The following is a 24994-nucleotide window of genomic DNA, read 5'->3' as shown; positions in this document are numbered from 1 at the left end:
TACTCCTCTCCATTTAATAAGTAATTATTTGATTTTCTTAGTGTATTTACACTCAGCATACAGATGTTTTTGATTTTATAATGATATCATAACATATTGCCACAAATTTAGTTTTTTACAACAATACAAATTTATTATATTAGAGGCCAAAGGTCAGAAATGTAAATTAGGTTTATCTTAACTAAAATTAAGGCATTGGCATGGGTTTGTTCTTTCTTGTGGATCTAGAGGAGAATCTACTTGATTGCATATTTTAGATTCTAGTTGCTTTCTCCATTCTTTGGCTCATGTACTTTATCCCCACGTCTAGTCAACACTATAGTATTTTCCAATGTTTCTCTTATTCTAACCACCTTGCTCCTACTTAGAGGGGCCCTTGTGATTACGTTGGGCTCACCTACATAATCAGGATAATCCAAATCTAAAAATATATAATTTAATCATACCTGCTAATTTCCTTCTACGTTAAAATGCTATATTTACGAGTTGAGGGGTTACTCTGTAAACACCGTTTGTGGCGGGGCTGGGGTTTTATTCTGCCTACCACAAAGATCTTTTAATTTTTCCATAGAGTTTCACCTAAATATTTTATGCTTATATTAGTTTGTGTTTCACTTAGCTTAATTTAATCATTGCATAATATATACAAAATTGTATTGACATTGTATTAATTGTATTAATAACTTACTCTTGTTGTACACCTTAAATAGATACAATTTTTATATCACATAAACCTTAATAAATGGGAAGAAAAAAGGCTGAATAATGTAAAGCAATATTTCAGTGAAGGAGAAACCATATATGCCAGTAAATATGCTACCCTTTTGGAGAAATCATAAAAGAGATATGATAACAACTAAATTCTCTTACTTTTTTCATTTTAGGATATCATTTAAAAGTATATAAGTAAGCATGCATTCACTACAATACAGTTTCAGAAATTATATACTAAAAAGAGTTAGCACTTTGGAAAAATCTATGTATGTACAGTATTTCCAACCAACAGAATTTTTTTACTGTTCAGAATGCTGCCCTCCCCACCAAAAAGCAATATTCTGTGTATTCTATTAGTACAGTTGTTTCCATCATGGGAAAGATACTTCAACTGATTTTTTTTTTACTTATAGACATTAGTTGTCTTATACATATTCATACATTCTGAATCAAAAAAAAAAAAAAAAAACCTAAAATCCTGCCTGGAACCAAACAGTAATTGTTTTTTATACTATCTCCCTTTTGGTGTATACACAGTAGCCTCTATTTCAGCTTGAATTGAAATTGTATTAATAACTTACTCTTTATAGCTTTTTTACACATTTCCACAATGTAAGTAGCTTGTTTATAACCTATTTCCCAAACATGCATACTAATTTTATGCTGAGATGGCCTCACACAGTCTGGCGCTTGTCTTTTTCATGATTGTGCGCTCTCTCTCTCTCAGTCATGCCTTCTCTCTCTCTCTCTCTCTCTCTCTCTTCCCCCCCCCGTGCCCCCACCCAGTGTGTGTGTGTATCTGTATGTGTGCGTCTATTTCCCTATATCTCGCTCAATTAGGTTAAGAGTTAAGAAATGTCCCCACAAGCAAATGGTGAGAGAAGTCTAGGAGATATCTCTTGAGTATCAACTCTATCATACATTTCCAATCTTGAAATACATTCTTTTAAAAAGGAGAAAAACAGGTAATAAAAAAGAGTGAGATATTCCTGGGTGGACTATGCTTAACCCTTTATTACTTGGTGATGTACAACTTTGAAAGGATTTTAAAAGTCAATCAGAAAATCTTTCAGTCTTTGAGAGAAAATGGACACTGTGTGTCAGCAGTGAAAGTACCTAAGAGGCTGGAGAGTTTTTGGGAGCTTTACAGGAGGAGCCTTGAATGATGACTAGTTGATAGGTGAGAAAAGTTTAGAGAATTTGGGAATATGGAGTAAAACCTCTCAGCTGATGAACAATGGCTGGGGCCTCTATACAGCGTGTTTCTCATTTGAGCCAAGCCTCATTTGGCAAAAAGAGACAAATTCTTGAAGAACCTGAGTGGATGTGTTTATTCAGGAGTTCAGTGTTCCTATCTATAGTTTCCTAGACGGCACAAAACGTTCCTTGAAGTAGTCCCACACTGAAGAGTGGGTGCACAGGACCCAAAACAGGCATCACTGTGCATGAAGCTACAGCCCCATCCCCAGGAACACCACATGCGCAGTACATGCTGTACATTACTCTTTCAAGAAGGTGGCATTCATATACTAGTTCACATGAAGGGCCCCTTCTTGTAAGGGCACTGCACGCTGGATGGCTGGATGTGGCATCCCAGACCAAATGCTCCCCATTTATGGAGTTTTGATTCAAGTCCCTGTAGGTGTATGCCTTCGCATGGCCACTGAAATGTATGCCAAGAAACTTTGCAGCTTCTGGCCCCCAGCACTCACCTTTACATCCTGCCCTCAGTGAGATGTGAACATGCAGACTTTGTTTTGTTTTGTTTTGTTTTGTTGTAATCCTGGCCACTGAGGAGGCTGATGCAGGAGACTCCCTTGAATCTGGGTGGCCTGTGTTTCAGTGAGCGGAGATTGCACCACTGTACTCCCACATGAATTTCAAAGTGAGACCTTGTCTCAAAGAAACAAAAGTAAAAGCAAACAAACAAAAAAAATTAATTACTGGTTAAGTGGAAAGGACCAACCAGTCAACAAACTATTCTGTTATCCTAAAACTCCAGTTGGGATACACAGACCTAATTCCAACAGAAAAATCACAGAATACAACAACCTAGATGAAAGAACTGGAGAAGAGTCAGAGGGTAGCACGTTGGAGAAAGCAGAAATTTCACTTATTTTTCAGGCTATGGAGTCACAAGAACCCATGGACATTAATACAAGAGAAAATTAAGACAGATAAAGGGCTAGAAGACAAGAAGTGCCCTTTTATTTCTCTTACCTTCATGGTTCTTTATACTTCACTGACTTGTGCTGGCTCTCTCTCTCTCTCGCTCTCGCTCTCGCTCTCGCTCTCGCTCTATGTGTTATTAACAATTAATAATAGCTCTAAGATTTTGTAGCTGTAAGATTTAGTGATTACATTAATATATTTTCCATACTTTTGCCCAACTTTCACATAGGTCTTCATATTTAAAATGGGTTTGTTTTAGAAAGTACACTGTTGTTTATTTTTATGTAATTTGACAATTTGTCTTAACTGAAGCAGTTACATCATATATATTAATATAATTTTTTATATACATGCATTAAATTTACAGGCTTCCTACTTGTTTTCTGTGTTTCATCCTTTTCTTGTTCCTAATTTTTTCTGTTTTTCTGCCTGATGTTGGATTTAGTGTTTTTATCATTCAGTTATATTTTCTCAGCTGTTGCCTTATAAGTTAGGTCACTTTAAAAAAAAATAGTGGTTGCTCTAGGGTTTACAGAGTTCTTATTTAATTTATCACAGTCTATCTTCAAAGAATATTATCCTAGTTTATGTACGGTGAAAACATGGTATACAATTAACTCATACTCTGTCATATTTTTAAAATTTTATTAAAGCTCGAATCCTCACACACATATTTATTTACATTATTAATTATATAGACTGATTAATAAAATAATAAATTGTGTCCTCTGTGTGAACCCTCAGTATTTGAGACAGGTATGGAGCAATTCAGAAAGTGAATTTTACCCAGTGTGAGGATGCGCACCCATGACACAGCCTCAGGAGGTCCTGGTGACAGGTGCCCAAGGTGGTCAGAGCACAGCTTGGTTTTATACATTTTGGGAGACATGAGACATAGGTCAACTTATGTAAGATGAACATTTGTTCACTCTGGTCCCTGGAAAGCAGTGACAACTTGAAGCAACAGTGGTACATCTGAAAGTGGGGAAGGAGCTTCCAGGTCACAGGAAGGTGACAGAGAAACAATTGCATTCCTTTGAGTTACTGATTAACCTTTCAAAAGGAGGCAATCAGATAAGCATTTATCTCAGTGAGCAGAGGGATGACTATGAATAGAATGGGAGACCTGTTTGCCCTAAGCAGTTCCCAGCTTGAATTTCCCATTAACTTAGTGATTTGGGGGCCTGAGATACTTCCCTTTCACATTCATATCCTCATCTTTATCATTTTCTGGGTTTTTAATTCGTTTGTGTAGATTCACCTTTCTGCCTGGTATTTTCTCTGCCTGAGAGAATGTTGTAATGTGTCTGATAATGCATTTCTATTGCAGTAAGTTATCGAAATATTCTTTGTCTGAAAAAAATTATGTTATTTTTGTGTTAATTACAGAGATAATTGTAAGCCCATTGAAAGAAATATTTATCTCTCAAAAGAGTTTGCTTTTTTCTGATATAACCATTTGTTGAAGTTCCAGTCTCTGTACTGAAACTCTTCATTTGCTCATCCGTGAAGTCTACTTTTTCCAGTAGTGATATTGTTTGGATGTGTTTTCCTACCCACATCTCATGTTTGAGTAATAATCCCTAATGTTGGAGGTGGGGCCTGGTGGGAGCTGACTAAATCATAGGGGTGGAATTCTGGTGGAATTAAATAGTGGAAATAAGCCACTACTTAAAATGGAATATTTTAGCACATCTGAGAGAAAGAAAAAAGACTTAGGAACCATTTAAAATATTGAAAATGCTATAAAGCCAAGTCAAAAATCAATCAACCAAAAACACTGTATGATAGAATGAAAGATGGCACATAAAATTATGTTTCACAATTAATTACTAGGCTACTCAGTGTTTTTATAAAGCACTCATGTTTCATTATTTGAAATCATTTATAGGAGAATGGTAGAAAATTGTTACACCCAACCTAAAACCTAAGTATAAATGCAGATAAGTGTGTGGAAATATCCACATCTAAATTTTATCAAACACTGTATCTACGTTATGATATTGCTGGTATGACGGTAGTATTTCAACACTGTCATTCATGTTTTCATACCTTCTATGTGATTTCCAAGTTCTGCAATAAATACGAATTATGCTCGTGGTCAGAAAAAGGTACCAACAAAAATGTATTTTTCATTGACAGAATTCTGATACAAGAATAACTTGGAAAAGTGTAAAATTTGTTTTTGACAGTTATTTTTCCTCTTTTGAGGTTTTTAGATCTATATATGGTCAGCCTGTTCAGTTAAGAGTTCTTGCCTTTCCATGTTCCTGACTCCTAACCGTAATAAATGTTAATTTATTATAAATTATGAGGGTAAACTGATACATTCACATTAACGATGTGACAAAATTATACTACAGGAAGGAAGGTGCAGAATGAATATGAAACCAGTAAGCCAAGCTTTTTCCTATGCTAGGACGACAACAGAGACCAGAACAGACTCAAAACATGCTCATAGAACTGACATGTAACTGAAAAACACATTAAGTTCTAAAAATAACTAGTAAAAGTCTTAGTAAACACAGGAGTGCTAAATTATATGTAGTTATTTATGCTGGATATATGATATGTATCAGAATATTAAATTACATAGAGTTTAAATATTCTGTAGTTTGCCTTTTATTATCTCAATGGTCTTATTTGAAGACAAATCTTAAGTTTTCCAAAGTCTATTTTATCAACTTTTAATTTTATTTTTATATTTTAATATACATAATTTAATGATCAAAAATATTTTCTCTAATTTTTTTCATAAAATTTTATAGTTTGACTTTTGGCCTACAATAGGGTTAATTTCTGTATATGATTGGAAATATGGATCAAGGTTCATATTTTTCATAAGCATATCACATTTTGCAGCATCTTATTGTTTAAATACTGCTATGACTTCATTACATTGACTTTAAGGCTAAGTCAAAATGAATTGGGGACAGGTATGAATATTTCTGGTCTTTCTATTATATTCGTTCATCTTTTCTTCAGAACCACAGTACATTGGCTAATCTAGTTACACAGTAAATTTAGGAAATGCAAGTGTAAATTTTCCAACTTTGTGATGCTCTTTCAGATGGTTTTGCATATTCTAGTTTATTTGCGTTTAATCATGCTAATATGCACAAATATTTTTCTGAGACATCAGTTGTAATTGCATTAACTCTGTATATTAATAGAACTCTTTAAATCTATAGATTTGAATACTTCAATCCAAAAATATGATACTCCTCTCTAGTTAATTAGTAATTACTTGATTTCCTTAGTGCATTTACACTTTTAGTATACAGATGTTTTGGGTTTTCTATTGATACTGTAACAAATTGGCACCAATTTAGTTGTTTACAACAACCCAAATTTATTGTATTAGAGTCTAAATGTCAGACATCTAAAATAGATTTATCTTGCCTGAAGTTAAGGCATTGGCAGGGCTTTGTTCCCACTGTTGGCTCTAGAGGAGAATCTACTTGATTGTGTTTTTTAGATTCCAGTTCCTTTCTGCATTCTTGGCTCATGGCCTTTACTTCCACCTCTAGTCAACACTATAGCATTTTCCAATGTTTCTCTCATTCTGTGCCCCTTCCTCCTACTTATAATAGCCCTTGTGATTATTCTGGGCACACTTAGATAAAGTAGGATAATCCCAAACTAAAAATCTTTAATTTAATCATATCTGCCAATTTTTTTTCCAAGTAAAATGTGATTTTTTGAGTTCAGGGTTTACTCTGTAAACATCATTTGGAGAGGGGTTATTATTCTGCCTACCGCAGAGATCTGGTAATTTTTCTATACAGTTACACTTAAATAGTTTATATTATGTTATGTTTCAATTAGCTGATTTAATCATTGCATAACATATACATATATCAAAACATCATGTTTTACACCTTAAAGATATACAATTGTTACATCAGGTAAACCTTAAGAAATAGGAAGTAAATTGGCTGAGTAATACAAAAAAAGTGTTTCACTAAAAGAAAAACCATAAATACCAGTGAATATATTATTCCTTTTGAGAAATCATAAATGAGCTATATCAACTCTTACTTTTCTTTGATTTTAGGCTATCACTTCAAGTTATATAAGTAAACATGTATTCACTGTAATACATTTTTAGAAATTATATACTAAAAAGTTATCACTTTGAAAAATACTATGTACATACAGTATTCCCAACGGACACAATTTTTTTTATTGTTTAGAATGCCGTCCCAAACCCCAAAAAGAAAAGATTCTGTGTATTCTTTTACTACAATTGTTTTCATTATGGAAAAGATATTTCAAGAGTTTTTTTATGTTAAGATATTAATGGTCTTACACATATTCATACATTCAGAATCTAAAAAAAATCATAAAGTAAAATCCTGCCTGTAACCATATAGAAATTTTTTTAATAGTTTCTTACTTTTGGTATATTTGCTAATTCAGCTGGAATCAAAATTGTAGTAATCACTATAACATTTTATACACTTTTCCACAATATAGGTAGCTTATTTATTACCTACTTTGCAAACATACGTACTAGTTTCATGCTATAGAGGTTCTCACCTCATCTAGAGCGTGCTCTCTCTCTCTCTCTCTCTGTGTGTGTGTGTGTGTGTGTGTGTGTGTGTGCGCGCGTGCGCGCGCCCGCGCGCCCGCATGTGCGTGTGTATGTACCTCTAGGTTTCTCCATGAGGTTACCAGTTAAGAAGTGTCACCACAAGCAAATGGGGAGAGAAGCCTAGGAGCTATCTCTTGAGTATCAATTCTACCATACCCTTCCATTCTTCGAATATGTTCTTAAATAATGGGGACAAAACAATAATTAAAAAGAGGGAAATATTCTTGGGTGGACTATGCTTACCCCTTCATGAATTGGTGACATAAAGCTTAGAAATGTATTTTAAAGGTTAATGAGAAAATGTTTTGAGAGAAAATGGACACTATAGATGAGCAATGAAGGGATCTAAGAAGCAGGAGAGTGTTTTGGGAGCTCTAAAGGAGGAGCCTTGCAAATGATGACTAGTTGATAGGTGAGGAAAATTTAGAGGATTTGGGAATCTGGAGTAAAACCTCTCAGCTGACGAACAATGGCTGGGACCTCTATACAGTGACTTTGTCATTTGAGCCAAGCCTCATTTGGCAAAAAGAGAGAAATTCTTGAAGAACCTGAGTGGATGTGTTTTCTCAGGAGTTCACTGTTCCTATGTATAGTCTCCTAAAAGGCCCAAAAAGCTCCTTGAAGTAGTCCCACACTGAAGAGTGGGTGCACGGGACCCAAAACAGGCATCACTGTGCTTGCAGCTACAGCCCCATTCCCAGGGACACCACGTGCGCAGTGCATGCTGTACATTACTCTTCTCAAGAAGCCGCCATTCACGTTTTAGTCCACATGAATGACAGCTCCTTGTGAAGGGCACTGCACGCTGAATGGCTGAATGTGGTATCCCAGACCAAATGCTCCTTGTTCGTGAAGCCTTTATTTAAGTCCCTATAGGTGTATGCCTTCGCATGGCCACCAAGACTTACGCCAAGAAACTCTGCAGCTTCTAGCCCCCAGCACTCACCTTTACACCCCTCTCTCGGTGAGATGTGAACATGCAGACTTTGGTGGTGGTTTGTTGTAATCCTGGCCACTCAGGAGGCTGATGCAGGAGACTCGCTTGCATCTGGGAGGTTGATGTTTCAGTGAACGGAGATTGCGCCACTGTATTCCCGCCTGAATTTCTATCTGAGACCCTGTCTCAAAGAAACAGAAGTAAAAACAAAATCAAACAGAAAAAAAAAAAAATTACATTATTAGTTAAGCAGAAAGGACCAACCATTCAGCAAAGCTTTCTCTTGTCCTAAATCTCCAGCTATGATGCACAGACCTAAATTCCAACGGAAAAATCACAGAATACAACAACCTAGATGCAAAGAGGTGGAGAAGAGTCAGAGGGTCCCAGGTTGGAGAGAGCAGAAATTTCATTTATCTCTCAGGCTATGGAGTTATAAGAACGCATAGAAATTTATACGAGAGAAAATCAAGACAGATAATGGGCTGGAAGACAAGAAATACTATTTTATTTCTCTTACCTCCATGGTTCTTTATACTTCATTTATTTGGTTGGTCTCTCTCTCTTTCTCTTAGTTTGTGTGTGTTATTAACAAGTAATAATAGCTCTAAGATTTTGTAGCTGTAAGATTTAGTGATTCCATGAATATATTTTCCATCGTTTAACTTTTACCCAACTTTCACAAACGTCTTCGTCTTTAAAATCGAATTGTTTTACAAAGTATAATGTTGTTTTGTATTTTTATGTAATTTGCCAATTTCTGTCTTAATTGAAGCATTGAGATCATGTATATGAAAATAATTTTGATATACATGCATTTAAGTCAACTGGCTTTCTCGTTTTCCACGTTTCATCTTTTCTTATTCCTAATTTTCCTGTTTTTCCTGCCTGATGGTGGATTTAGTATTTTTGTCTTTCACTTCTATTTTCTCTGCTCTTGGCTTATTAGTTAGGTCACTTTGAAAAAAAAAAACAGTGGTTGCTCTAGGGTTAGCAAAGTTCATATTTAATTCATCACACTCTATGCTCAAAGAATATTACACCAGTTTATGTACAGTTAAAACATGATAGTATGCTTACACTTCACTACATTCTTTATCATATTGTTACTACTGTTATTAAACTTGTAATCCCCATACATGTGTGTTTACACTATGAATTATTAGTGACTGATCAATAAAATAATGTCCTCTGTGTGGACCCCCAAAATTGGATACAGGTCTCAGGCAATTTAGAAAGTTATTTTAGCCAAGGATGAGGATGCACACACATCATATGGCCTCAGAAGGTACTGGTGACATGTGCCCAAGGTGGTCTGAGCACAGTTTGATTTTTGTATTTCAGGAGACACCAGACATGGACCAACAGATGTAAGATGAACATTTCTTCAGTCTGGTCTGGAAAGGAGGGACAACTCGAAGTAAAAGTGGAACATCTCAAAGTGGATAGGAGGCTTCCAGGTCACAGGTAGGTGACAGACAGACCATTGCATTTTTTGACTTACTGATTAACCCTTCCAAAGGAGGCAATCAGATATACATTTATCTCAGTGAGCAGAGGAATGACAATGAATAGATTGGCAGCCTGATTTACCCTAAGCAGTTTCCAGCTTGAATTTTCCCTTAACTTACTGATTTGGGGACAGAGGTATTTCCCTTTCTCATCCATATCTACGTCTTCACCGTTTTCTGGGTTTGTAATTCATTTGTGTAGATTCACATTTCTGCCTGTTATTTTTCCTTCCTGAGAAAATGTGTTAACATGCCTGGTAATGCATTTCTACTGGGGTGAATAAATGAAATGTTATTTGACGGAAACAATTATCATGTCATTTTGCTATTTATTATACTGATAATTGTTAAGCCCACCAAAAGAAATATTTATCTCTCAAAATAGTTTGCTATCTTCTAACATAACCATTTGTTACAGTTCCTATCTCAGTGCTGAAATTCCTTATTGGCTCATCCGTGATGTCTACTTTTTCAAATAGTGATAGTTTGCATCTGTGTTCCCACCCACATCCCATGTTGAATTGTAATCCCCAGTGTTGGAGGTGGCGCCTGGTGGGAGATGTTTGGATCATGGGAGTAGAATTCTCAGAAATAGTCTAGCACCACCCGTGTAGTGCTATTGTCTTGAGAGTGAGTTCTCATGAGAAGTGGTTGTTAAACAGTGTGTAGCACCTCCCCCATCCCTTCATCCTGTTCTGGCCATGTGAGGAGCTAGGTCCTCCCTTGCCTCTTGGATATTTGAAAGTTAAATGAGGCCTTCCTTGCCATGCGTCCTGTACAGCCTACACAACCTCAGCCATTTACAGATACCTAAAAATGTCGACCCAGCTTTTGCATTTGGTTGTAGGCAGAGGTTGAAAGAGTTTGCAGGGCTCATAGTAAGACAGAAAGATGAAGGAAAGGTTGAAACTTCCTAAATACTTGTTTAGTGGGTTGTCACTAGGTGGCTGATAGTGATATGAACACTGAACACCAGGCTCAGGAGGTCTCTAATGGAAATTAGGAACTTACTTAGAAGTGGAGTAAAGGTCACCTTTGTTATAGATTAGCAAAACTCTGGTGGCATTGTGGCCCTGCCCTAGGGATTTGGGAACTTCTGAGCTTGAGAGTGATGGTTTCATGTTTCTGGTAGAGGAAATTCCTAAGCAGCATAGTATTCAAGGTGAAGCCTGGTTGCTTCTAATAGCCCATGCTCATGTGTGTCAACAACAACAACAAAATGATGAAAAACTGGCACTTATATTTAAAAGGAAAGCAGAGTGTCAAGGTGTTGAAAATTTGGAGTCTGGCCACAGAAATCAGAAAACAAAATCCTGTTTTCTGGGGAGGAATTCAAACCAGCTGCAGAAATCTGCTAAGTAACAAGGAGCTGAATGTTAATAGCCAAGACAATGGGGAAGCCGAAAAGGCATTTCAGAGACCTCTGCAGTAGGCCCTCCTCCCATCACAGGCTGAGAAGCCTAGGAGGGGAGAATGTTTTCATGGGCCACAGCCAGGGACCCAGTGCCCTGTGCAGTGTTTGGATATTGCTCTCGACATCCTGGCCCCTACTGCACCTCTGATACAGCTTCAGCTGCTGGTTCGTAAGGTACAAACCATGATCCTTGGTGGCTCCCACTTTGTGTTAAGCCTGTGGGTACACAGGGAAAGAGTTGAGGCTTGGGAGCCTCAGCCTAGATTTCTGAGGATGTATGGAGAAGCATGGATGTCCAAGCAGAATCCTGCTACGGGGGTTGGGGGGAGTCCTAATGGAGACTCTTGTCTAGGGCAGTGCAGAGGGAAAATGCGGGGTTAGAGCAACAACACAGAGTCCACACTGGAGAACTTCCCAGTGGGGTTGTGAGAAGAGGGCCACCATCCTCCAGACCCCAGAATGGGAGATCCACTGACAGCTTTTAAGTGTGCCTGGAAAAGGCGTATGTACTCAATGCCAGCCAACTGCGGACTGAACCCTGCAAAGTCACAGGGTTAGAGCTGCCTGAGGCTTTGTGAGCCCACCCCTTGCACCAGTGTGCCCTGGATGGGAAGCACTGACTTGAAGGAGGTCATTTTGGAGCTGTAAGATTCAATGACTTTCCTTCTGGGTTTCAAACTTGCATAGGACCTTTAGCCCCTTTCTATTGGCTGATTTCTCCTGAGAATATACCTAGTTCTTCTACCTCCACTGTGTCTTAGAAATAATTAACTTGTTCTTTATTTAAAAGGCTGATAGGCAGAAGGGATTAGCATCGTTCAGATGAGACCTTGGATTGGAGACTTTTGAGTTAATGCTTCAGTGAGTTGTGACTTTGGGGACTGTTGGGTTGCATTTTGCAAAGTGAGAAGGACGTGAGATTTGGGAGGGGCAAGGGCAAACTTACAAGGTTTGGATCTGTGTCCCTACCCAAATACCAGGTTGCATTGTAATTCTCAATGTTGGAGGCAGGGCCTGTTGGGAAGTTATTGGATCATAAGGGTGGAATTCTGGTGGAATTAAATACTGGGGAAAACCACTATTTAAAATCATATATTTTAATAAATCTGAGAGAAAGTATGGAAGACTTAGAAAACATTTAAAATATTTAAAATGCTATAAAAGCAAGTTAAATATCAGTCAGTAAAAAATTGTATGACAGAACCAAAGATGGCAGTGAAAATCATGTTTCAAAATTATTTACTATGCTACTCCGTGTTAAAATATTCAGCTTATTTATTACCTACTTTGCAAACATACGTACTAGTTTCATGCTATAGGGGTTCTCACCTCATCTAGAGCGTGCACTCTCTCTCTCTCTCTCTCTCTCTGTGTGTGTGTGTTTGTGCGCGCACGCGCCCGCGCGCCCGCATGTGCGTGTGTATGTACCTCTAGGTTTCTCCATGAGGTTACCAGTTAAGAAGTGTCACCACAAGCAAATGGGGAGAGAAGCCTAGGAGCTATCTCTTGAGTATCAATTCTACCATACCCTTCCATTCTTCGAATATGTTCTTAAATAATGGGGACAAAACAATAATTAAAAAGAGGGAAATATTCTTGGGTGGACTATGCTTACCCCTTCATGAATTGGTGACATAAAGCTTAGAAATGTATTTTAAAGGTTAATGAGAAAATGTTTTGAGAGAAAATGGACACTATAGATGAGCAATGAAGGGATCTAAGAAGCAGGAGAGTGTTTTGGGAGCTCTAAAGGAGGAGCCTTGCAAATGATGACTAGTTGATAGGTGAGGAAAATTTAGAGGATTTGGGAATCTGGAGTAAAACCTCTCAGCTGACGAACAATGGCTGGGACCTCTATACAGTGACTTTGTCATTTGAGCCAAGCCTCATTTGGCAAAAAGAGAGAAATTCTTGAAGAACCTGAGTGGATGTGTTTTCTCAGGAGTTCACTGTTCCTATGTATAGTCTCCTAAAAGGCCCAAAAAGCTCCTTGAAGTAGTCCCACACTGAAGAGTGGGTGCACGGGACCCAAAACAGGCATCACTGTGCTTGCAGCTACAGCCCCATTCCCAGGGACACCACGTGCGCAGTGCATGCTGTACATTACTCTTCTCAAGAAGCCGCCATTCACGTTTTAGTCCACATGAATGACAGCTCCTTGTGAAGGGCACTGCACGCTGAATGGCTGAATGTGGTATCCCAGACCAAATGCTCCTTGTTCGTGAAGCCTTTATTTAAGTCCCTATAGGTGTATGCCTTCGCATGGCCACCAAGACTTACGCCAAGAAACTCTGCAGCTTCTAGCCCCCAGCACTCACCTTTACACCCCTCTCTCGGTGAGATGTGAACATGCAGACTTTGGTGGTGGTTTGTTGTAATCCTGGCCACTCAGGAGGCTGATGCAGGAGACTCGCTTGCATCTGGGAGGTTGATGTTTCAGTGAACGGAGATTGCGCCACTGTATTCCCGCCTGAATTTCTATCTGAGACCCTGTCTCAAAGAAACAGAAGTAAAAACAAAATCAAACAGAAAAAAAAAAAAATTACATTATTAGTTAAGCAGAAAGGACCAACCATTCAGCAAAGCTTTCTCTTGTCCTAAATCTCCAGCTATGATGCACAGACCTAAATTCCAACGGAAAAATCACAGAATACAACAACCTAGATGCAAAGAGGTGGAGAAGAGTCAGAGGGTCCCAGGTTGGAGAGAGCAGAAATTTCATTTATCTCTCAGGCTATGGAGTTATAAGAACGCATAGAAATTTATACGAGAGAAAATCAAGACAGATAATGGGCTGGAAGACAAGAAATACTATTTTATTTCTCTTACCTCCATGGTTCTTTATACTTCATTTATTTGGTTGGTCTCTCTCTCTTTCTCTTAGTTTGTGTGTGTTATTAACAAGTAATAATAGCTCTAAGATTTTGTAGCTGTAAGATTTAGTGATTCCATGAATATATTTTCCATCGTTTAACTTTTACCCAACTTTCACAAACGTCTTCGTCTTTAAAATCGAATTGTTTTACAAAGTATAATGTTGTTTTGTATTTTTATGTAATTTGCCAATTTCTGTCTTAATTGAAGCATTGAGATCATGTATATGAAAATAATTTTGATATACATGCATTTAAGTCAACTGGCTTTCTCGTTTTCCACGTTTCATCTTTTCTTATTCCTAATTTTCCTGTTTTTCCTGCCTGATGGTGGATTTAGTATTTTTGTCTTTCACTTCTATTTTCTCTGCTCTTGGCTTATTAGTTAGGTCACTTTGAAAAAAAAAAACAGTGGTTGCTCTAGGGTTAGCAAAGTTCATATTTAATTCATCACACTCTATGCTCAAAGAATATTACACCAGTTTATGTACAGTTAAAACATGATAGTATGCTTACACTTCACTACATTCTTTATCATATTGTTACTACTGTTATTAAACTTGTAATCCCCATACATGTGTGTTTACACTATGAATTATTAGTGACTGATCAATAAAATAATGTCCTCTGTGTGGACCCCCAAAATTGGATACAGGTCTCAGGCAATTTAGAAAGTTATTTTAGCCAAGGATGAGGATGCACACACATCATATGGCCTCAGAAGGTACTGGTGACATGTGCCCAAGGTGGTCTGAGCACAGTTTGATTTTTGTATTTCAGGAGACACCAGACATGGACCAACAGATGTAAGATGAACATTTCTTCAGTCTGGTCTGGAAAGGAGGGACAACTCGAAGTAAAAGTGGAACATCTCAAAGTGGATAGGAGGCTTCCAGGTCACAGGTAGGTGACAGACAGACCATTGCATTTTTTGACTTACTGATTAACCCTTCCAAAGGAGGCAATCAGATATACATTTATCTCAGTGAGCAGAGGAATGACAATGAATAGATTGGCAGCCTGATTTACCCTAAGCAGTTTCCAGCTTGAATTTTCCCTTAACTTACTGATTTGGGGACAGAGGTATTTCCCTTTCTCATCCATATCTACGTCTTCACCGTTTTCTGGGTTTGTAATTCATTTGTGTAGATTCACATTTCTGCCTGTTATTTTTCCTTCCTGAGAAAATGTGTTAACATGCCTGGTAATGCATTTCTACTGGGGTGAATAAATGAAATGTTATTTGACGGAAACAATTATCATGTCATTTTGCTATTTATTATACTGATAATTGTTAAGCCCACCAAAAGAAATATTTATCTCTCAAAATAGTTTGCTATCTTCTAACATAACCATTTGTTACAGTTCCTATCTCAGTGCTGAAATTCCTTATTGGCTCATCCGTGATGTCTACTTTTTCAAATAGTGATAGTTTGCATCTGTGTTCCCACCCACATCCCATGTTGAATTGTAATCCCCAGTGTTGGAGGTGGCGCCTGGTGGGAGATGTTTGGATCATGGGAGTAGAATTCTCAGAAATAGTCTAGCACCACCCGTGTAGTGCTATTGTCTTGAGAGTGAGTTCTCATGAGAAGTGGTTGTTAAACAGTGTGTAGCACCTCCCCCATCCCTTCATCCTGTTCTGGCCATGTGAGGAGCTAGGTCCTCCCTTGCCTCTTGGATATTTGAAAGTTAAATGAGGCCTTCCTTGCCATGCGTCCTGTACAGCCTACACAACCTCAGCCATTTACAGATACCTAAAAATGTCGACCCAGCTTTTGCATTTGGTTGTAGGCAGAGGTTGAAAGAGTTTGCAGGGCTCATAGTAAGACAGAAAGATGAAGGAAAGGTTGAAACTTCCTAAATACTTGTTTAGTGGGTTGTCACTAGGTGGCTGATAGTGATATGAACACTGAACACCAGGCTCAGGAGGTCTCTAATGGAAATTAGGAACTTACTTAGAAGTGGAGTAAAGGTCACCTTTGTTATAGATTAGCAAAACTCTGGTGGCATTGTGGCCCTGCCCTAGGGATTTGGGAACTTCTGAGCTTGAGAGTGATGGTTTCATGTTTCTGGTAGAGGAAATTCCTAAGCAGCATAGTATTCAAGGTGAAGCCTGGTTGCTTCTAATAGCCCATGCTCATGTGTGTCAACAACAACAACAAAATGATGAAAAACTGGCACTTATATTTAAAAGGAAAGCAGAGTGTCAAGGTGTTGAAAATTTGGAGTCTGGCCACAGAAATCAGAAAACAAAATCCTGTTTTCTGGGGAGGAATTCAAACCAGCTGCAGAAATCTGCTAAGTAACAAGGAGCTGAATGTTAATAGCCAAGACAATGGGGAAGCCGAAAAGGCATTTCAGAGACCTCTGCAGTAGGCCCTCCTCCCATCACAGGCTGAGAAGCCTAGGAGGGGAGAATGTTTTCATGGGCCACAGCCAGGGACCCAGTGCCCTGTGCAGTGTTTGGATATTGCTCTCGACATCCTGGCCCCTACTGCACCTCTGATACAGCTTCAGCTGCTGGTTCGTAAGGTACAAACCATGATCCTTGGTGGCTCCCACTTTGTGTTAAGCCTGTGGGTACACAGGGAAAGAGTTGAGGCTTGGGAGCCTCAGCCTAGATTTCTGAGGATGTATGGAGAAGCATGGATGTCCAAGCAGAATCCTGCTACGGGGGTTGGGGGGAGTCCTAATGGAGACTCTTGTCTAGGGCAGTGCAGAGGGAAAATGCGGGGTTAGAGCAACAACACAGAGTCCACACTGGAGAACTTCCCAGTGGGGTTGTGAGAAGAGGGCCACCATCCTCCAGACCCCAGAATGGGAGATCCACTGACAGCTTTTAAGTGTGCCTGGAAAAGGCGTATGTACTCAATGCCAGCCAACTGCGGACTGAACCCTGCAAAGTCACAGGGTTAGAGCTGCCTGAGGCTTTGTGAGCCCACCCCTTGCACCAGTGTGCCCTGGATGGGAAGCACTGACTTGAAGGAGGTCATTTTGGAGCTGTAAGATTCAATGACTTTCCTTCTGGGTTTCAAACTTGCATAGGACCTTTAGCCCCTTTCTATTGGCTGATTTCTCCTGAGAATATACCTAGTTCTTCTACCTCCACTGTGTCTTAGAAATAATTAACTTGTTCTTTATTTAAAAGGCTGATAGGCAGAAGGGATTAGCATCGTTCAGATGAGACCTTGGATTGGAGACTTTTGAGTTAATGCTTCAGTGAGTTGTGACTTTGGGGACTGTTGGGTTGCATTTTGCAAAGTGAGAAGGACGTGAGATTTGGGAGGGGCAAGGGCAAACTTACAAGGTTTGGATCTGTGTCCCTACCCAAATACCAGGTTGCATTGTAATTCTCAATGTTGGAGGCACGGCCTGTTGGCAAGTTATTGGATCATAAGGGTGGAATTCTGGTGGAATTAAATACTGGGGAAAACCACTATTTAAAATCATATATTTTAATAAATCTGAGAGAAAGTATGGAAGACTTAGAAAACATTTAAAATATTTAAAATGCTATAAAAGCAAGTTAAATATCAGTCAGTAAAAAATTGTATGACAGAACCAAAGATGGCAGTGAAAATCATGTTTCAAAATTATTTACTATGCTACTCCGTGTTAAAATATTCAGCTTATTTATTACCTACTTTGCAAACATACGTACTAGTTTCATGCTATAGGGGTTCTCACCTCATCTAGAGCGTGCACTCTCTCTCTCTCTCTCTCTCTCTGTGTGTGTGTGTTTGTGCGCGCACGCGCCCGCGCGCCCGCATGTGCGTGTGTATGTACCTCTAGGTTTCTCCATGAGGTTACCAGTTAAGAAGTGTCACCACAAGCAAATGGGGAGAGAAGCCTAGGAGCTATCTCTTGAGTATCAATTCTACCATACCCTTCCATTCTTCGAATATGTTCTTAAATAATGGGGACAAAACAATAATTAAAAAGAGGGAAATATTCTTGGGTGGACTATGCTTACCCCTTCATGAATTGGTGACATAAAGCTTAGAAATGTATTTTAAAGGTTAATGAGAAAATGTTTTGAGAGAAAATGGACACTATAGATGAGCAATGAAGGGATCTAAGAAGCAGGAGAGTGTTTTGGGAGCTCTAAAGGAGGAGCCTTGCAAATGATGACTAGTTGATAGGTGAGGAAAATTTAGAGGATTTGGGAATCTGGAGTAAAACCTCTCAGCTGACGAACAATGGCTGGGACCTCTATACAGTGACTTTGTCATTTGAGCCAAGCCTCATTTGGCAAAAAGAGAGAAATTCTTGAAGAACCTGAGTGGATGTGTTTTCTCAGGAGTTCACTGTTCCTATGTATAGTCTCCTAAAAGGCCCAAAAAGCTCCTTGAAGTAGTCCCACACTGAAGAGTGGGTGCACGGGACCCAAAACAGGCATCACTGTGCTTGCAGCTACAGCCCCATTCCCAGGGACACCACGTGCGCAGTGCATGCTGTACATTACTCTTCTCAAGAAGCCGCCATTCACGTTTTAGTCCACATGAATGACAGCTCCTTGTGAAGGGCACTGCACGCTGAATGGCTGAATGTGGTATCCCAGACCAAATGCTCCTTGTTCGTGAAGCCTTTATTTAAGTCCCTATAGGTGTATGCCTTCGCATGGCCACCAAGACTTACGCCAAGAAACTCTGCAGCTTCTAGCCCCCAGCACTCACCTTTACACCCCTCTCTCGGTGAGATGTGAACATGCAGACTTTGGTGGTGGTTTGTTGTAATCCTGGCCACTCAGGAGGCTGATGCAGGAGACTCGCTTGCATCTGGGAGGTTGATGTTTCAGTGAACGGAGATTGCGCCACTGTATTCCCGCCTGAATTTCTATCTGAGACCCTGTCTCAAAGAAACAGAAGTAAAAACAAAATCAAACAGAAAAAAAAAAAAATTACATTATTAGTTAAGCAGAAAGGACCAACCATTCAGCAAAGCTTTCTCTTGTCCTAAATCTCCAGCTATGATGCACAGACCTAAATTCCAACGGAAAAATCACAGAATACAACAACCTAGATGCAAAGAGGTGGAGAAGAGTCAGAGGGTCCCAGGTTGGAGAGAGCAGAAATTTCATTTATCTCTCAGGCTATGGAGTTATAAGAACGCATAGAAATTTATACGAGAGAAAATCAAGACAGATAATGGGCTGGAAGACAAGAAATACTATTTTATTTCTCTTACCTCCATGGTTCTTTATACTTCATTTATTTGGTTGGTCTCTCTCTCTTTCTCTTAGTTTGTGTGTGTTATTAACAAGTAATAATAGCTCTAAGATTTTGTAGCTGTAAGATTTAGTGATTCCATGAATATATTTTCCATCGTTTAACTTTTACCCAACTTTCACAAACGTCTTCGTCTTTAAAATCGAATTGTTTTACAAAGTATAATGTTGTTTTGTATTTTTATGTAATTTGCCAATTTCTGTCTTAATTGAAGCATTGAGATCATGTATATGAAAATAATTTTGATATACATGCATTTAAGTCAACTGGCTTTCTCGTTTTCCACGTTTCATCTTTTCTTATTCCTAATTTTCCTGTTTTTCCTGCCTGATGGTGGATTTAGTATTTTTGTCTTTCACTTCTATTTTCTCTGCTCTTGGCTTATTAGTTAGGTCACTTTGAAAAAAAAAAACAGTGGTTGCTCTAGGGTTAGCAAAGTTCATATTTAATTCATCACACTCTATGCTCAAAGAATATTACACCAGTTTATGTACAGTTAAAACATGATAGTATGCTTACACTTCACTACATTCTTTATCATATTGTTACTACTGTTATTAAACTTGTAATCCCCATACATGTGTGTTTACACTATGAATTATTAGTGACTGATCAATAAAATAATGTCCTCTGTGTGGACCCCCAAAATTGGATACAGGTCTCAGGCAATTTAGAAAGTTATTTTAGCCAAGGATGAGGATGCACACACATCATATGGCCTCAGAAGGTACTGGTGACATGTGCCCAAGGTGGTCTGAGCACAGTTTGATTTTTGTATTTCAGGAGACACCAGACATGGACCAACAGATGTAAGATGAACATTTCTTCAGTCTGGTCTGGAAAGGAGGGACAACTCGAAGTAAAAGTGGAACATCTCAAAGTGGATAGGAGGCTTCCAGGTCACAGGTAGGTGACAGACAGACCATTGCATTTTTTGACTTACTGATTAACCCTTCCAAAGGAGGCAATCAGATATACATTTATCTCAGTGAGCAGAGGAATGACAATGAATAGATTGGCAGCCTGATTTACCCTAAGCAGTTTCCAGCTTGAATTTTCCCTTAACTTACTGATTTGGGGACAGAGGTATTTCCCTTTCTCATCCATATCTACGTCTTCACCGTTTTCTGGGTTTGTAATTCATTTGTGTAGATTCACATTTCTGCCTGTTATTTTTCCTTCCTGAGAAAATGTGTTAACATGCCTGGTAATGCATTTCTACTGGGGTGAATAAATGAAATGTTATTTGACGGAAACAATTATCATGTCATTTTGCTATTTATTATACTGATAATTGTTAAGCCCACCAAAAGAAATATTTATCTCTCAAAATAGTTTGCTATCTTCTAACATAACCATTTGTTACAGTTCCTATCTCAGTGCTGAAATTCCTTATTGGCTCATCCGTGATGTCTACTTTTTCAAATAGTGATAGTTTGCATCTGTGTTCCCACCCACATCCCATGTTGAATTGTAATCCCCAGTGTTGGAGGTGGCGCCTGGTGGGAGATGTTTGGATCATGGGAGTAGAATTCTCAGAAATAGTCTAGCACCACCCGTGTAGTGCTATTGTCTTGAGAGTGAGTTCTCATGAGAAGTGGTTGTTAAACAGTGTGTAGCACCTCCCCCATCCCTTCATCCTGTTCTGGCCATGTGAGGAGCTAGGTCCTCCCTTGCCTCTTGGATATTTGAAAGTTAAATGAGGCCTTCCTTGCCATGCGTCCTGTACAGCCTACACAACCTCAGCCATTTACAGATACCTAAAAATGTCGACCCAGCTTTTGCATTTGGTTGTAGGCAGAGGTTGAAAGAGTTTGCAGGGCTCATAGTAAGACAGAAAGATGAAGGAAAGGTTGAAACTTCCTAAATACTTGTTTAGTGGGTTGTCACTAGGTGGCTGATAGTGATATGAACACTGAACACCAGGCTCAGGAGGTCTCTAATGGAAATTAGGAACTTACTTAGAAGTGGAGTAAAGGTCACCTTTGTTATAGATTAGCAAAACTCTGGTGGCATTGTGGCCCTGCCCTAGGGATTTGGGAACTTCTGAGCTTGAGAGTGATGGTTTCATGTTTCTGGTAGAGGAAATTCCTAAGCAGCATAGTATTCAAGGTGAAGCCTGGTTGCTTCTAATAGCCCATGCTCATGTGTGTCAACAACAACAACAAAATGATGAAAAACTGGCACTTATATTTAAAAGGAAAGCAGAGTGTCAAGGTGTTGAAAATTTGGAGTCTGGCCACAGAAATCAGAAAACAAAATCCTGTTTTCTGGGGAGGAATTCAAACCAGCTGCAGAAATCTGCTAAGTAACAAGGAGCTGAATGTTAATAGCCAAGACAATGGGGAAGCCGAAAAGGCATTTCAGAGACCTCTGCAGTAGGCCCTCCTCCCATCACAGGCTGAGAAGCCTAGGAGGGGAGAATGTTTTCATGGGCCACAGCCAGGGACCCAGTGCCCTGTGCAGTGTTTGGATATTGCTCTCGACATCCTGGCCCCTACTGCACCTCTGATACAGCTTCAGCTGCTGGTTCGTAAGGTACAAACCATGATCCTTGGTGGCTCCCACTTTGTGTTAAGCCTGTGGGTACACAGGGAAAGAGTTGAGGCTTGGGAGCCTCAGCCTAGATTTCTGAGGATGTATGGAGAAGCATGGATGTCCAAGCAGAATCCTGCTACGGGGGTTGGGGGGAGTCCTAATGGAGACTCTTGTCTAGGGCAGTGCAGAGGGAAAATGCGGGGTTAGAGCAACAACACAGAGTCCACACTGGAGAACTTCCCAGTGGGGTTGTGAGAAGAGGGCCACCATCCTCCAGACCCCAGAATGGGAGATCCACTGACAGCTTTTAAGTGTGCCTGGAAAAGGCGTATGTACTCAATGCCAGCCAACTGCGGACTGAACCCTGCAAAGTCACAGGGTTAGAGCTGCCTGAGGCTTTGTGAGCCCACCCCTTGCACCAGTGTGCCCTGGATGGGAAGCACTGACTTGAAGGAGGTCATTTTGGAGCTGTAAGATTCAATGACTTTCCTTCTGGGTTTCAAACTTGCATAGGACCTTTAGCCCCTTTCTATTGGCTGATTTCTCCTGAGAATATACCTAGTTCTTCTACCTCCACTGTGTCTTAGAAATAATTAACTTGTTCTTTATTTAAAAGGCTGATAGGCAGAAGGGATTAGCATCGTTCAGATGAGACCTTGGATTGGAGACTTTTGAGTTAATGCTTCAGTGAGTTGTGACTTTGGGGACTGTTGGGTTGCATTTTGCAAAGTGAGAAGGACGTGAGATTTGGGAGGGGCAAGGGCAAACTTACAAGGTTTGGATCTGTGTCCCTACCCAAATACCAGGTTGCATTGTAATTCTCAATGTTGGAGGCACGGCCTGTTGGCAAGTTATTGGATCATAAGGGTGGAATTCTGGTGGAATTAAATACTGGGGAAAACCACTATTTAAAATCATATATTTTAATAAATCTGAGAGAAAGTATGGAAGACTTAGAAAACATTTAAAATATTTAAAATGCTATAAAAGCAAGTTAAATATCAGTCAGTAAAAAATTGTATGACAGAACAAAAGATGGCAGTGAAAATCATGTTTCAAAATTATTTACTATGCTACTCCGTGTTAAAATATTCAGCTTATTTATTACCTACTTTGCAAACATACGTACTAGTTTCATGCTATAGAGGTTCTCACCTCATCTAGAGCGTGCGCTCTCTCTCTCTCTCTGTGTGTGTGTGTGTTTGTGCGCGCACGCGCACGCGCTCCCGCATGTGTGTGTGTATGTACCTCTAGGTTTCTCCATGAGGTTACCAGTTAAGAAGTGTCACCACAAGCAAATGGGGAGAGAAGCCTAGGAGCTATCTCTTGAGTATCAATTCTACCATACCCTTCCATTCTTCGAATATGTTCTTAAATAATGGGGACAAAACAATAATTAAAAAGAGGGAAATATTCTTGGGAGGACTATGCTTACCCCTTCATGAATTGGTGACATAAAGCTTAGAAATGTATTTTAAAGGTTAATGAGAAAATGTTTTGAGAGAAAATGGACACTATAGATGAGCAATGAAGGGATCTAAGAAGCAGGAGAGTGTTTTGGGAGCTCTAAAGGAGGAGCCTTGCAAATGATGACTAGTTGATAGGTGAGGAAAATTTAGAGAATTTGGGAATCTGGAGTAAAACCTCTCAGCTGACGAACAATGGCTGGGACCTCTATACAGTGACTTTGTCATTTGAGCCAAGCCTCATTTGGCAAAAAGAGAGAAATTCTTGAAGAACCTGACTGGATGTGTTTTCTCAGGAGTTCACTGTTCCTATGTATAGTCTCCTAAAAGGCCCCAAAAGCTCCTTGAAGTAGTCCCACACTGAAGAGTGGGTGCACAGGACCCAAAACAGGCATCACTGTGCTTGCAGCTACAGCCCCATTCCCAGGGACACCACGTGCGCAGTGCATGCTGTACATTACTCTTCTCAAGAAGCCGCCATTCACGTTTTAGTCCACATGAATGGCAGCTCCTTGTGAAGGGCACTGAACGCTGAATGGCTGAATGTGGTATCCCAGACCAAATGCTCCCAATTCATGCAGCCTTTATTTAAGTCCATATAGGTGTACACCTTCGCATGGCCACCAAGACTTATGCCAAGAAACCATGCAGCTTCTAGCCCCCAGCACTCACCTTTACATCCTGCCCTCGGTGAGATGTGAACATGCAGATTTTGGTGGTGGTTTGTTATAATCCTGGGCACTCAGGAGGCTGATGTAGGAGACTCCCTTCCATCTAGGAGCCCAATGATTCCAGGAGCATAGATTGTGCCACTGTTTTGCTGCCTGAATTTCAAACTGAGACCCTGTCTCAAGGAAACAAAAGTAAAACCGAAATCAAACAGAAAAGAAAAAAAAAATTTAAATCGGTGGGTAAGTAGAGAGACGATCCACTCAGCACAGCTTTCTGTTGTCCTAAATCTCCAGCTATTATGTGCAGACGTAAATTCCAATGGAAAAATCAGAGAATACCGCAAGCTGGATGCAAAGAGTTGGAGAAGAGTCAGAGGGTACCAGGTTGGAGAGAACAGAAATTTCATTTATTTCTCAGGCTATAGAGTTAGAAGAACCCATAGAAATTAATAGGGAGAAAAATCAAGGCAGATAACAGGCTGGAAGACAAGAAATGCTGTTTTATTTCTCTTACCTCTTATTTTTTATACTTCATTTATTTGGGTGGTCTCTCTCTCTCTCTTCCCCTTTCTCAGTTTGTGTGTCTTATTAACAATTAATAATAGCTCTAAGATTTTGTAGCTGTAAGATTTAGTGATTACATTAATATATTTTCTATCCTTTAACTTTTACCCAACTTTCACAAAGGCCTTCATTTTTAAATGTGATTGTTTTACAAAGTATAATGTTGTTTTGTGTATTTATGTAATTTGACAATTTCTGTCTTAATTGAAGCATTTAGATCATGTATATGAAAATAATTTTCATATACATGCATTTAAGTCAACTGGCTTTCTAGTTGTTTTCCATGTTTCATCCTTTTCTGATTCA

The 24994-nt window shown here is 39.3% G+C and overlaps 1 protein-coding gene across 22 annotated transcripts in view; it reads left to right on the top strand.

Moving 5' to 3' along the window:
• LOC141582798 (uncharacterized) overlaps positions 1-24994 on the top strand; it is a 177988-nt gene that overhangs the window by 69492 nt on the left and 83502 nt on the right. For all 22 annotated transcript variants that reach the window (XR_012515685.1, XR_012515693.1, XR_012515692.1 and 19 more), the window contains 3 exons: positions 9765-9887; positions 14999-15121; positions 20233-20355. Coding sequence is in view for 3 of the 22 variants with exons in the window: in XM_074391845.1 (XP_074247946.1) it covers positions 9765-9887; positions 14999-15121; positions 20233-20355 (369 nt within the window). In the remaining 19 variants the exon portion in view is untranslated. The remainder of the gene's footprint in view (positions 1-9764; positions 9888-14998; positions 15122-20232; positions 20356-24994) is intronic.

The sequence above is a fragment of the Saimiri boliviensis genome, chromosome X (assembly GCF_048565385.1).
Source record: "Saimiri boliviensis isolate mSaiBol1 chromosome X, mSaiBol1.pri, whole genome shotgun sequence".
NCBI classification, from domain to species: domain Eukaryota; kingdom Metazoa; phylum Chordata; class Mammalia; order Primates; family Cebidae; genus Saimiri; species Saimiri boliviensis.
This window is presented reverse-complemented; position numbering and strand designations above follow the sequence as displayed.